The sequence below is a fragment of the Ranitomeya variabilis genome, chromosome 1 (assembly GCF_051348905.1).
Source record: "Ranitomeya variabilis isolate aRanVar5 chromosome 1, aRanVar5.hap1, whole genome shotgun sequence".
NCBI lineage: Eukaryota > Metazoa > Chordata > Amphibia > Anura > Dendrobatidae > Ranitomeya > Ranitomeya variabilis.
In genome coordinates this window covers 9505762-9519397 of record NC_135232.1, presented here as the reverse complement: position 1 = coordinate 9519397, position 13636 = coordinate 9505762, and the positions used below count along the sequence as shown (strand labels likewise).

Sequence of the window (13636 nt, the reverse complement as noted above, 5' to 3'; positions counted from 1 at the left end):
GGCAGCTGAATGTTCATGACATTTGCACCTTTTTTATAGAGACTGAAATACTAAACCATCCCAGAAACATTGTATTATTAAAGGTATTTAGCCAGGAAATGTTCTAGTTCTCTGAATGTAGCCTGCAGTGTAAAGTAGGGAGGCATTTCTTCTACTCTTCATTTCCCAATCTGCCTGTGAGGGGTTAGTAGGAAATAATAGTTTGTAACTTTGACTGTTCTTTTATAGAAAAAAAAGGCATAAAATAAATAAGAAAACTAATAACGCACTTGAGCCGCCCCTACCGACACAGTAATCGCCATCGCTCTGCGGGGACAGGACAAACGCTCCGGACGCCTCTCTACACTGCAGTGTGACGTTCTTCTGCTGATACCGCTTTTGGCAGGACGCCTCCACTACTTCGTCAGGGCCGGTTTTAGACAAAGTGGGGCCCTAGGCAAAAGTTTAAAATGAGGCCCCCAATGCTCACATATTGCACCATGACGCTCAAACATTTTGGTTGCATTTACATGCGTTGAGTTCAGACCGTTCGATGCGTGCGATTGACAACATTGAAGTCGTTTGGCTCTTGTTTCTCGGCCTCTTTACATCGTCTGAGGACGAATCGAATGATGGGGACAGAACACTAGTAGATCAATCTGTCCCCATATAGTATCATGCTATAAGCAGCAGGGCTGTGTGTGTGTGTGTCATATATATATATATATATATATATATATATATATATATATATATATATATATATATATATATACACTCTAGTCTGTTCAACCATTATTTTAAAATGTGCATGGAACACACACACACACACTATCACTGTATGTTTATATAGAATAATGCAAAAAAGTATATATATATATATATATATATATATATATATATATATATATATATATATATATATATATATATACACACACAATTAAACACACACGCACATGACACATGCTTATACACACACACTTATACACACATTCATACATGTACATGGCACGCACGCACACACACATACACGGCACACACTTACATACACACATATATATGGCATGCACTTATACACAGACACATACATAGCATTCTTATACATACACACATACATAGCGTATATATATATATATATATATATATATATATATATATTTTACACACACATAAACACACACATGGCATGCACTTATACACACAAATATATACATGGCATGCATTTATACACATACATGGCACGCATTTATACACACATACATACACACACACACATATATATACACACATACAATATATATATATATATATATACATACACACTTATATATACACACACACACACGGCAAGCAAAGACACACTTATACATGCACACATACACGGCACACACATGCAGCACAACAAATGCTCATTTGATACATGTGATTCACATAAGCACACACTACACATGACACACGCTATACACACCACACACACACACCTTTATGCTGGAGGGAATGAGATGATGCACACTATCAGATGCAGCTCCTCCTGCTCCCAGCAGACACCTTCCTGCCCTCTCCTCTGCTGGGACTGCCGACAAGAGCAGGAGGAGCTGACAGCAGGACAGGAGCCATCGTCACCAGGAGCAGCACACACAGTGGGACGGTGCTCTTTACTTATCTGCTGGGTCTCTCTCCCTTCCCCTCAGAGGCTCCGTTCAGCAGGACAGGGCGCTGGCCAATGAGCGCTTCTATCACGCTGATGGGGGAGGTTCAGTGGCCGCTGCTCCTGTGCTTCACTGCAGGCTCCTATTTTACTGCTACAAACATTCCCAGAGTACATGGCCTGTGGTGACATCACGGTCACATGGCAGGTCACCTGATCGTGATGTCACTACAGGTCCTTAACCAGTCTCTACTCGGAAGCTTCACTGATAATGCTATTATCAGTGAAGCTTCTGCTGTAGATGCTGGGGGCCCCCAAGGGAGTGGGGGCCCCAGGCAGCTGCCTAGTCTGCCTGGCCCTAACGCCGGCCCTGCCCGTAACCTTCCCTAAAACAACCCTTTTTCCGACCCCCAATTGATCCGTCTTGGAACGCCGGATCCAAAAAACGATGCCCCCCGTCCAAAAATCCACATCCTGAACCAATAAACCACCCGCAGTAACCCTGCTGCGTGAGACCAACTCCCCCACACGTAATGCCCCAAAAAAGGCCAGGGAAAAAGCCAACCGAAACAACACCGCTTCGAAATGAGAGCAACACACATCAACCAAAACAACACCCAAACGTTCCAGAACCTGAAACGATATAGGCCTGTGCCCATCAACACTTCTAATATCCCTACGATAACCTTTTAATGCCTGCCGCACTAAAAAATTCTTCGTCACGTCTACCGAGCCCTCCAACTTAAAACCAAAGGCTAACCCAGTCACAAACTTATTAACTTTGGAAACCGACCAACCTGCCTCCGCTGCCCTACCGACCAAAAACAAAACAGCTAACAACTTGTCCTTGTCAGACTCCAAATCCCACCTGTCCAAGACCGAACTACGCCAAACCTGCCAGGAAGCTTCATATGCCGCCCAAGTCTGATTCGTAACCGAAGCCCGAATCAACCGTCCCGCTCCTCCATAGGAATCCGCCACAAGTGCGAAGGGCATACCGCTCCTGCTGCGTCCGCTTCTGGTGCCAGCTCCCGGAAACGCTCCCACTGTAAACGAGATAATGCATCTGCTAACGAATTTTGAACGCCCGGAACATGCACCGCCGAAATCCAGGTATTGATCCTCAAACATCTTAAAACCAGCTCTCTTACCAACTTTATCACTGGCGGAGACGAAGCCGATAGCGAATTGATCACCGCCACCACACTCATGTTGTCACAATGAAATCTAATCCTGCGATTTGCAAACGCGTCTCCCCAAATGAACACTGCCACCACAATGGGAAACAATTCCAACAAAGCAAGATTCTTCGTGAAGCCGCTCGCGTGCCAGGAATCCGGCCACGCTCCAACGCTCCAATGACCAGCGCAATAGGCCCCGTAACCAACACTACCTGCTGCATCCGTGTAAATTTCATTGTCAAAATTGTTAACCACCTGCTGCTGCATCAAAGAGCGACCGTTATAATGCACCAAAAAATTATGCCATACCAACAAGTCGTCCTTATGCTCCTGACCAAGTCGAATGAAGTGATGCGGAGCACGCACCCCCGCCGTTGCCCTGGACAACGTCCGACAGAATATACGTCCCATGGGCAGGATCCTGCACGCAAAGTTCAGCCGACCAAGCAAAGACTGCAACTCTTTCAATGTGACCTTCTTGAGCCTAACCACGCGACCCACTTCCTGCTTCAGCGCCAACAATTTATCGTCAGGCAACCGGCATTCCATGTTTTCTGAGTCTATCAAGATCCCAAGAAAACACAAAACCGTACAAGGGCCCTCAGTTTTTTCCTTAGCAAAGGGAACGCCAAAATGATCCGCCACCCACTCCATAGCAGCCAGTAAATTCCTACACACATTCGAATCCGGGGGACCTATGAACAAAAAGTCATCCAAATAATGAATGACAGATGAGACACCAGCCACCTCCCTAACAACCCATTCCAGAAAGGTGCTAAACGTCTCGAACAAGGAACACGAAATAGCACAACCCATCGGGAGACATCTGTCCGTGTATTAACTGTCATTCCAAAACATACCCAACAACGGTATACTATCCGGATGAATAGGAAGCAAACGAAAGGCAGATTCCACATCTGTCTTTGCCAACATAGCTCCCGGCCCATAGAAACGCACCCATTGAACTGCCATATCAAATGACGTATAAACAACCGAACACAAATCCTGAGAAATGCCATCATTCACAGACAACCCCTTCGGGTATGACAAGTAATGAATTAGGCAAAATTTATTCGGCTCTTTTTTGGGAACCACCCCCAACGGAGAAATGATCATCCCGTCAATCGGTAAACAAGGAAACGGCCCAGCAATTCGCCCTAACTCCACCTCCTTATTCAACTTGTCACTCACCACCCCTGCATGAACTATAGCCGACCTCAAATTTTTAAGCGCAAATGGAACAACATGCTCCGGGGGAGGAATACGAAAACTGTCCGCAAAACCCCATGTAATAACACTAGCCTTCTCCTGATCCATATACCTACTTAGAAAGGGGGCCATCTTTTCCAACCTCACCGGAGTCACCCCCTTGACCGGTACCCACTGCCGGCTTGCCTCTTGCTTTTTTGAAGCATTTGGAAGCCCCATGCGAACTTCCGCTGCAATGGGAACACACATGTTTAAACTTGCAGGTGTTACCGAATTTACACTGGCCCTCATTAAATTGCCAGCAAGTTCCCGTTTTTTCCTTAGCTCCCTGTCCTCCTTGACCACTGCTGCTGTGTCCCGCCTGTTGGCCGGCATTGCTTCCGCTCCCATGAAAGGACTGCCCGTACCTACTCGGAGCCATCACTTTTAACCAGAGCCCTATGTCCTTCTGATCCCAACGTATCTCAGGCCGAACCGCCTTCCTCTGCCTGAACTGTTCATCATAGCGCAACCACGCCTGTCCACCATATGTACGTTGCGCCTCCCCAATCGCATCCAGATAACAAAATAAACCGGAACAATTATCCGGAGCCTTCTCACCTATGACACTCGCTAGTATAGCGAACGCTTGCAACCAGTTAACAAACGTCTGCGGTATAAGTCGCCACCTCCTCTTCTCCTCTTCCTCTTTTTTACTATCATCCTTCTTTCCTTTGTCAAGATTAAACTTCTCTAGCGGGAGTAAAGAAAATATCTCCACATAATCATCGCGCCAGATCTTTTCCTTAACCTCCTTTTTCAAATGAGCCCCCCAACGGCCCTTCAAAACAGACGTAAACCTCGCCTTTAGCTCTATCATCCAACTTCACTGCGTCTCCTTTATTCTTTTCTGTTTGCACAGGCACTGACACACCAGACACCGATGGCGACTGCTCGCCCGTTAACAAACACCCCGTATCAATTACGGACGACTCCACCACCCCAGATCCAGGGGTCCATGCCCTGGCTGGTGATACCCCCGCCTCTCTTCCCGCCCCGCTCTGCAAGCTGCTCAAAAGTTGCGAGACACTCGCCAATACATCCCGCAGCGCGGGCTCTGACAAACCACTGCTCCCCCCAATAGCAGGCGCCCGCCTCCCCGACGCCTGATCAACTCTAGCCTCCCCATCAACAGAACCTCTGGGCGACAAACTAGACATGGAGTGAAACTCACCAAGCTGCACAGGTGCTGTGTCCCTGCCAGCCGTTCGTCCTGGATCCTGCCGCTCATCCCTAACATCCTGATCGCCATCCGAAAAAGATTCTTCAGCACCGTCGTGCTGCTCCCGGCCCGCGCCCCTGGCCTCCATGTCACCAGGGGGGACCAGAGCGTCAGCTGCTCCACGCTCGACTGACCTCCTCCCAGACCTAAACCGTATTTGTCCTGAAGGCCTCAGCTCCCCTTCTGGCACCCGACCACTCCTCCTGCCAGGCAGGGGTTCATCACTGCCCGCCGCTCTTCCTGTCATGTGCCCGACCGTCGCTGTCCTCTGCGCAGTCGCCGCCTGCGACACCGCTTCACCCGCCGGCCGACATCCTGTGCGCCCTCTGGACATTCCTGCTCCTGCCGTCCCCCGTCCACTGCTGCTGGAACGATCCTCCATGCCGCTGGGGCCTGCTGCCATATAAACGCTGCCACTTGCTCTGGCCGCCATGTTGGTCCCCCGGGGCTCCGGTCCTGGCACTGCTGATCTTCTGGTGCTCTGTGCCGGGGACCACGCCGCTGCAGCAGTAACACCCGGCGCCGCTTCTCCTCTCTGCGCTCCACTCCTGCTGCAAGCGCCAGCCGGCCAGCGTGGAGGATTCCTGCCGAAGGGGGTGCAGCGGGGGGATGCCACACCGCTACACCCAGCCTCCGCAGGGTCCCCGGAGGGGCTCCTAGGCCTGCGCCGACCGCGCGCGCTCACCTCTGGTGAGAGTCGTTGCGGGGGCCTCGTGCGCCGGCCTCTCCTGCTGCATGCCTCCTGAGCACCGGCCGTGCCGAGCAGTGCCGTCAGCTGCTCCTCCAGCCAACCGCCTCTCCTGGACCTGGCAGCCTCCCGGAGATGACCGACCAAAGCATCCACCGATTCCATGTTCCTGAGGTAAGGCAAACCTGAGGGGTGCGCTGCACTGTCACTTTCAGACTTTCCAACTGCCAGTGTGCCCCGTTTCCTGCACTTTCTGCTTATATAGCCCCCCCACCACCCCCCACTCAAAACCCCTCCCACAACACCTAACATCCAATCAAATTTACCCAATTTTATTTAAAAAAGAGAGCCCCATGCCCAAGCAGTCATGGGGGGCCTCCATACAGCTCCGCCTATTCCTGCCCCCTCCTAGAATTGTGAAGGTGACATCAAAGAAGGCTCCTATGTAACATGTAACTTGGCCTCTTAGGATGTTTTGGAGGTAAATATCTTTTTTCTTCAGTGAATGTGACCTCCTAATGCTGCAAATTCCACAAATTAGAATTTCTAAACACTTGATATGTTTTAAAGAACTGAAAAGTCTCCTGTGCCTAATAATTTGGCACAGTGCATTGTGGGGTTTTATTCATTTTGGAGATTATATTGTTATCATTGGGAGGTTTCTTCAATAAAATTCGATGTATAATCTAACGGGTGATGACTTTTATTAGACTGACTGTCATTTGCACCGACCATTTAGGAAAATCTGATAAAAATGTCAGTTGCATAATAATTTGGAACATAGTGTATTAGTTTTAGGTTTGAAAAGAAACAAAACCTAAAAAATGCTATAAATCTGGTGTCGCCGTAATCGCACCGACCACAGAATAAAGTCGCTCTATCACTTATACCGCACGAGGAACGGCGTAAAAATACCTGAATTCTTGGGATTTAGACAATCTGCGCCCAAAAATCGGAATAAGGAGTGACCATAATATGTATCCAAAACTGTGAAATCCTCAACTGTTTCTATAACGTGAGCGGAGCAGTTCCGGGGTGCACAAGGCTCCAGAGCACAGGCGTGCAGTGTGTAAGGCTCCGGGCGGACAGGTGTGCAGTGTGTAAGGCTCCGGGCGGACAGGTGTGCAGTGTGTAAGGCTCCGGGCGGACAGGTCTGTAGCTTTCATTGTGAAACATCCACTTACAGGGCCACAATGGTCACTGAACCTGTGGATAAAGTCATCGAGGGGCTGGTCTCCAGAATGGAGTCACTTCTCGGGATTTCTGGCTGCAGCCTGATGTATTGGAGCTGGTTCACACTTGCCAATTTTTTATGTGTTTTTTGACGACAATGCTGCATGTTGCAGTACAAACACAATGAATGAGTTTTTTTTAAATCCCATCCACAGGCTCGGGTTTGGGCTTGAGTGCTTTCAGCTGCGGGTATTTTATGAAACCTGCGGCATCTCGATTCATTAAACATTTGTCGACCAGTCTAATAAAGTGGGAAAAATGCAAATAAAACTGCAGCACAAATGTGCCTGTTCTCGGATTCCCTGCGCTCACACTGAGGTACAGAAGAGGTTACTGCCAGTCGCAGTGTGTGAGCACTCGCTCTCTTCTTCCGACTCTTGGCCATTTACCCACATGATCAGTTCGGGCCGATCTCCATTTCCTTCTGTTCCATCGGAGTTACTGAACCTCACCTGCCCCCTTTGTGCTGATGTCTTTTGATCCCCTGTTAGTTACACATGAAGGCGGAATGTGCAGTTTTAAAACTTTTTTTAAAAACGTCTTGGCAGATTTTTGGTTAAAACAGAAAACTACCGTATTTATTTTCTTACTCAAAGATCTGTGAAAGCTTCATATGTGAATTCCCTGCACAGCGGCTCCATAAATCACCAATCGTGAATGTCTTCATTTGTTGACGCCTGTCCTCATAGATAAGTCCAGATACATGCCGGAGCGTAGATGCCCCTGCTGTCTGTATATTGGGGTCCGCAGCCCTCCTTGTACACTTATGAGGTTCGTTATCCGCTTTACATCACTTCTATGGATGATGGAACATCTGACATGAATGTTTCTCTGTTTTCTGTTAGGAGTGAATGTGACGGCCTTGGAGGTGACCTCTACCAGCCTCAGGCTGCGCATCGTGTGCTCCCCGGATCAGTGCCACAACCCCGGGACGACATATACATCCTCCTGTATGTACCTCAGAGGGGTCTACAAAGGATGTAAGACCGGAGAAGATGTGACCTTCTCCGGTCTGGAGCCAGTTACACAGTATGAAATCCACGTTACACGAGTCTCTGGTGGGTCATCGCTCCCTCTGCAGACATTATATATCACTACTGGGGAATCAGGTGAGACCACCGTACACTGCACTGATAATGTTTGTACCCCGGACCTCAGACATCACAGTATCTCACAATGTATCACCAGGAACGGACGGACAAGTCATGCCATGCCCGCCCACCACTCCTTCCTGGGGCACTCAGTGTCAAAATAAATGCCTCCATTCTGGGCTTCATGACCACCCTGCCCTCGTCACTCCCATGTATGTGACATCACTATAGCCGCACACCCTGTGATGGGTGGAGTCTCCAGTACCGTGCTGGGTGGGACCGCCAACTGGAATTTCCCAGCACTGAGGTTTATTTTCCTCCAAGCTGCTGCTGTCTTGTTTCTCTTTGCTCAGCAGGGTGAGGAAACAGGCAGAGGGAGACACAAAGATTGTGCTGAGCTTTCTAACAACTTTTATCTCACTCTAGTGCTGGAGTCACAGAAACACAGCTCAGTACTTCATGCTGCTGCTTGTTTCTGTATGCTACAAACTTTGAAAAAACAAAAAAAGGAATGAAGGACATAAATCCATCTCTCTCCTTCTGCCAGCTCTGAGTGAAAAAGGAAAAACTGCTGCAAATGCCGAATATAAGTCATATAATGGCCTGCATAGTGTTATTCCTCCTGTACTCACACAGAACAGCTGATCTTGAAAAGTTGCTTGAAAGTACAGTTAGTCTTTAAAAACTGACATGTAAATGTCTAACACGCGATAACATCAGTGACTTAGTAAAGTGATGTCTCTCTGTACGGCATCTCACCTACAGTCACATGACTGCCTTGTTTGGGGTTTATTACCTGCTTAGGTGACATATCGGTCACATATCACACATGTCCACTGCTCCTTGTTCTCCTCTTTTCCTCGTCTCTGGAGGAATATGTTTCTCATGCTGGGCAGCAGATGGTGCAGGACAGCTAACAGAGTGAACACAGTGATACATTCTATCTTTTCATGGTGAGACATAATAAAAGTCATTTCTGTGAGAGGGACGATAGGAAATGTAATTCTGTGCATGATGATGCCAGCCCCAGCAAGCTCACAGGTAGAGGTGGACGTCTCCTGCACTCTGGAGGCCTCATCTGGTTTCTCCATAGGCCACTGTGGATGGTTATCGGATGTGGAGCAGTAAGACATCGCTAGATGGTGCGGATGACCTCTCCTCACGTCATAAAGGTTTATCATCCAGTGAGTGTTGGCGGCTGATTGGATTTTCCCCCTTTTCTCTACAGTCCCCGAGGCTCCGGAGATTGTGCAGACACCCAGCATGGAGGACACTACAATCATCTGGAGGCTGGATAGTGACAAGGGGAACATCACTAGATTTGAGGTAAGACGTCTGTGGTCTTAATGAAACTGACCTGATTTACGCAGAAATTCTCTTATAAAACACTGAAGCTGGAGACGTACAGCCCAATATTGGTTTATGTCCGTCATTTATGGTAAATGAGTTATTGTAGATACAGAAGCCTCAGAATATCAAGCCAATAAAGGGAAGCTGCTTAGTTCAGATGATCCCCTGCCGCACGTATCAAGGAGCTCGAGCGACCAGCGTGGCCATGAGGCAAGTCTACATTAGCAACATTTGCTTCCTGCCCTATCTTAATTTTTATGGTATTTATGGATTTATTGATAAAGTGAATTGAACGTTTCCAGCCAATTTTCCTTTTCTTCTCACAGAATTCTCAGAGTTTAGTAACTTTTGAGCTTAAAGAAGTTATCGAACAAATAAAAATGAGAAAAAACAAACCCAAACTCTTGCACTGTAAAAGTACATATCATACGAATCCACTCTCCGATTCCTCTGTCCTCCTCTACACCCACAACGCTCTTGACCTCACCTTCCCCTTGGTCATCTTCAAAATTTCCTCATCCTCCTCGAGACCCCTTTTCCTTGTCTAGACCCCTCTATCCTCCTCCAGACCCCCTTGGTTTCTTTGCAGTTATCCAAGGCAGGAAGATATTGCTAGCTACAACCCCTGGCAAAAATTCTGGAATCACCGGCCTTGGAGGATGTTCATTCAGTTGTTTAACTTAGTAGAAAAAAAGCAGATCACAGACATGGCACAAAACTAAAGTCATTTCACATGGCAACTTTCTGGCTTTTAAGAAACACTAAAAGAAATTAAGAACAAAAATGTGGTTGTCAGTAATGGTTACTTTTTGTAACCAAGCATAGGGGAAAAATTTTAGTCACTCAATTCTGAGGAAAAAAGATGGAATCACCCTGTAAATTTTAATTTCCAAAAATAACACCTGCATCAAATTAGATCTGCTGGTTAGTCTGCATCTACATAGGGGTGATCACACCTTGGAGAGCTGTTGCACCAAGTGGACTGACATGAATCATGGCTCCAACACGAGAGATGTCAATTGAAACAAAGGAGAGGATTATCAAACTCTTAAAAGTGGGTAAATCATGACGCAATGTTACAAAAGATGTTGGTTGTTCACAGTCAGCTGTGTCTAAAATCTGGACCAAATACAAACAACATGGGAAGGTTGTTAAAGGCAAACATACTGGTAGACCAAGGAAGACATCAAAGCATCAAGACCGGAAACTTACAGCGATATGTCTCCAAAACAGGAAATGCACAACAAAACAAATGAGGAAGGAATGGGTGGAAACTGGAGTCAACGTCAGTGACCAAACTGTAAGAAACCGCCTAAAGAAAATGGGATTTACATACAGAAAAGCTAAACGAATGCCATCATTAACACCTAAACAGAAAAAAACAAGGTTACAATGGGCTAAGGAAAAGCAATCGTGGACTGTGGATGATTGGATGAAAGTCATATTCAGTGATGAATCGCGAATCTGCATTGGGCAAGGTGCTGATGGTGGAACTTCTGTTTGGTGCCATTCCAATGAGATTTATAAAGATGACTGCCTGAAGAGAACATGCAAATTTCCACAGTCATTGATGATATGGGGCTGCATGTCAGGTAAAGGCACTGGGGAGATGGCTGTCATTACATCTTCAATAAATGCACAAGTTTATGTTGATATTTTGGACACTTTTCTTATCTCATCAATTGAAAGGATGTTTGGGGAAGATAAAATCATTTTTCAAGATGATAGTGCATCCTGCCATAGAGCAAAAACTGCGCAAACATTCCTTGTAAAAAGACGCATAAGGTCAATGTCATTGCCTGCAAATAGTCCGGATCTCAATCCAAATGAGAATCTTTGGTGGAAGTTGAAGGAAATGGTCCATGACAAGGCTCCAACCTGAAAAGCTGATCTGGCCACAGCAACCGGAGAAAGGTGGAGCCAGAGTGATGAAGAGTCCTGTGTGACCCTCATTAAGTCCAGGCCTCAGAGACTGCAAGCTGTTAGAAAAGACAGAGGTGGTGCAACAAAATACTAGTGATGTGTGGGAGGGTTTTTTTTTGTTTTTCATGATTCCATAATTTTTTCCTCAGAATTGAGTGATTCCATAATTTGTCCCCTATGCTTGGTTAAACAAAAGTAAACATTACTGACACCACATTTTTTGTTCTTAATTTCTTTTAGTGTTTCTTAAAACCAGAAAGTTGTCATTTGAAATTACTTTTAATTTTGTAGAAAAAAAGCAGATCACAGACATGGCACAAAACTAAACAAGTGAATGAGCATCCTCCAAGGCCAGTGATTCCATGACTTTTGCCAGGGGTTGTAGAACAAAATATAATGGACTTTGAAACTAATAGCTGTCTGCTTCTTGTTTATTCCGTCATCTGTTGCCTTGGGTCGGGTGGTCCACATTCTCATTAGATGGTCGCCCGGTACAGCTAGATTCATTGTATATAGGAGCCTTTAGATGCAGGACCTGCAGAGGTCCAGTGTAGTCTAAGACACACCCACTGTCTCATCATTGGTCCATGCTGCTTCCTCCCTCTTCCTGTAGCTCCTCCTCCTCAGATTTCCTCCTGTGTATGACAGGTCATAGGGAAACAGCAGAGAATTATTATTACAGAGGGGGAAGGATTATTATAAAGTACAAATTACTGAGGAAATAGGAAATTCACAGACTGAGGGGTTGAAGTCCTAACCTCCTACTGACCACCACTACTCCTTCCTATGGTGGTCATCAGGAGGCCATATTCTACAGTGCTGACGCTGCCCTTATTGATCCCATCGATCGCTAGGTCACGGAGTGTCTGCTCATGTGATCTTTCGATTAAACCCAGTCCGTCTGATAGAGGAGGTCAGCCATTGTGGTCATGTGCTCACGCCTCAGGAGATGTAGACGTAGACACCTGCGTTATCCTCTGCGTATTCTACCTGCGCACAGTGCTTGTGATAATGGAAGGAGCAGGGAAGTTAATAAAGAGGATTGTGCAGCCATTACTGCATGGGTTTTCAGTGTAAGAACAGCAGCCCCATCAAGTTGGAGATCTGTAAAGTATAGTAGAACCTGGAGACAGATCCACTCCACGACCTTCTGTTCATGATCTGCTCCCAGTACTGCTCTGTAGTCTAGGTGTAAACATATAACGGGGGATTAGGTGAGGCGATCGCCATCTCTAGGGGCTCATGGGTGCGGCAAGAATAAATTCTACACCCGGCAAATTTGATGCAACCATCACAACCAGTTTTATTTGACCTGTACATGTCAGTGGAAACAAAAAATACCAATAACATGAAGAAGATCCTGAGGCGCCCGGCCACTAAACGGAACTGGTAAATGCAAAATCGAGTGGCCAAATGTAGCAAGTGTCCGTGCTGCCGACTCCTGAGCACCGGGCCCGGATGACATGTACAATCACAGAAGGTCTCTGCTCCTCTCACAATGTGACTTTTCTCTTTCTCTTGTTTCCTGTAGCTGAACATCATGGCCTGGAGAGATTACAATTCTTCCTTCTCAATAAATGTGACTCAGCGATTCCCCCCCAATGTCACCCAGTACAACATCAATCTGCAACACGGGACCAACTACACACTTCATCTCCGAGGATTCACTTCTGTAGGAGGTGGAGAATATAGAAAAATCGCATTGGAAACTCCTATTGGAGGTAATAAAAAACAAAACATATCCATTAGCGTTATTCTTACATTATCTTGCAGGGTAATAAGAAATGTTTATTATAACACAAGTAATAAGAATAACACTATTCTGTCTGCAGCCTCCACTAGGGGGAGCTCCCTGTATACAGAGATACGATAAGATCCTGTCTGCAGCCACCACTAGGGGGAGCTCCCTGTATACAGAGATACATGATAAGATCCTGTCTGCAGCCACCACTAGGGGGAGCTCCCTGTATACAGAGATACATGATAAGATCCCGTCTGCAGTCACCACTAGGGGGAGCTCCCTGTATACAGAGATACATGATAAGATCCTGTCTGCAGTCACCACTAGGG

At 46.7% G+C, this 13636-nt stretch overlaps 1 protein-coding gene across 1 annotated transcript in view; it reads left to right on the top strand.

Moving 5' to 3' along the window:
* LOC143793313 (uncharacterized) overlaps positions 1-13344 on the top strand; it is a 436629-nt gene extending 423285 nt beyond the window's left edge. The window contains exons 5-8 of the mRNA XM_077280181.1: positions 8048-8311; positions 9522-9619; positions 13098-13287; positions 13340-13344. Of these exons, the coding sequence (XP_077136296.1) occupies positions 8048-8311; positions 9522-9619; positions 13098-13287; positions 13340-13344 (557 nt within the window). The remainder of the gene's footprint in view (positions 1-8047; positions 8312-9521; positions 9620-13097; positions 13288-13339) is intronic.
* The last annotated feature ends 292 nt before the right edge of the window (positions 13345-13636 follow it).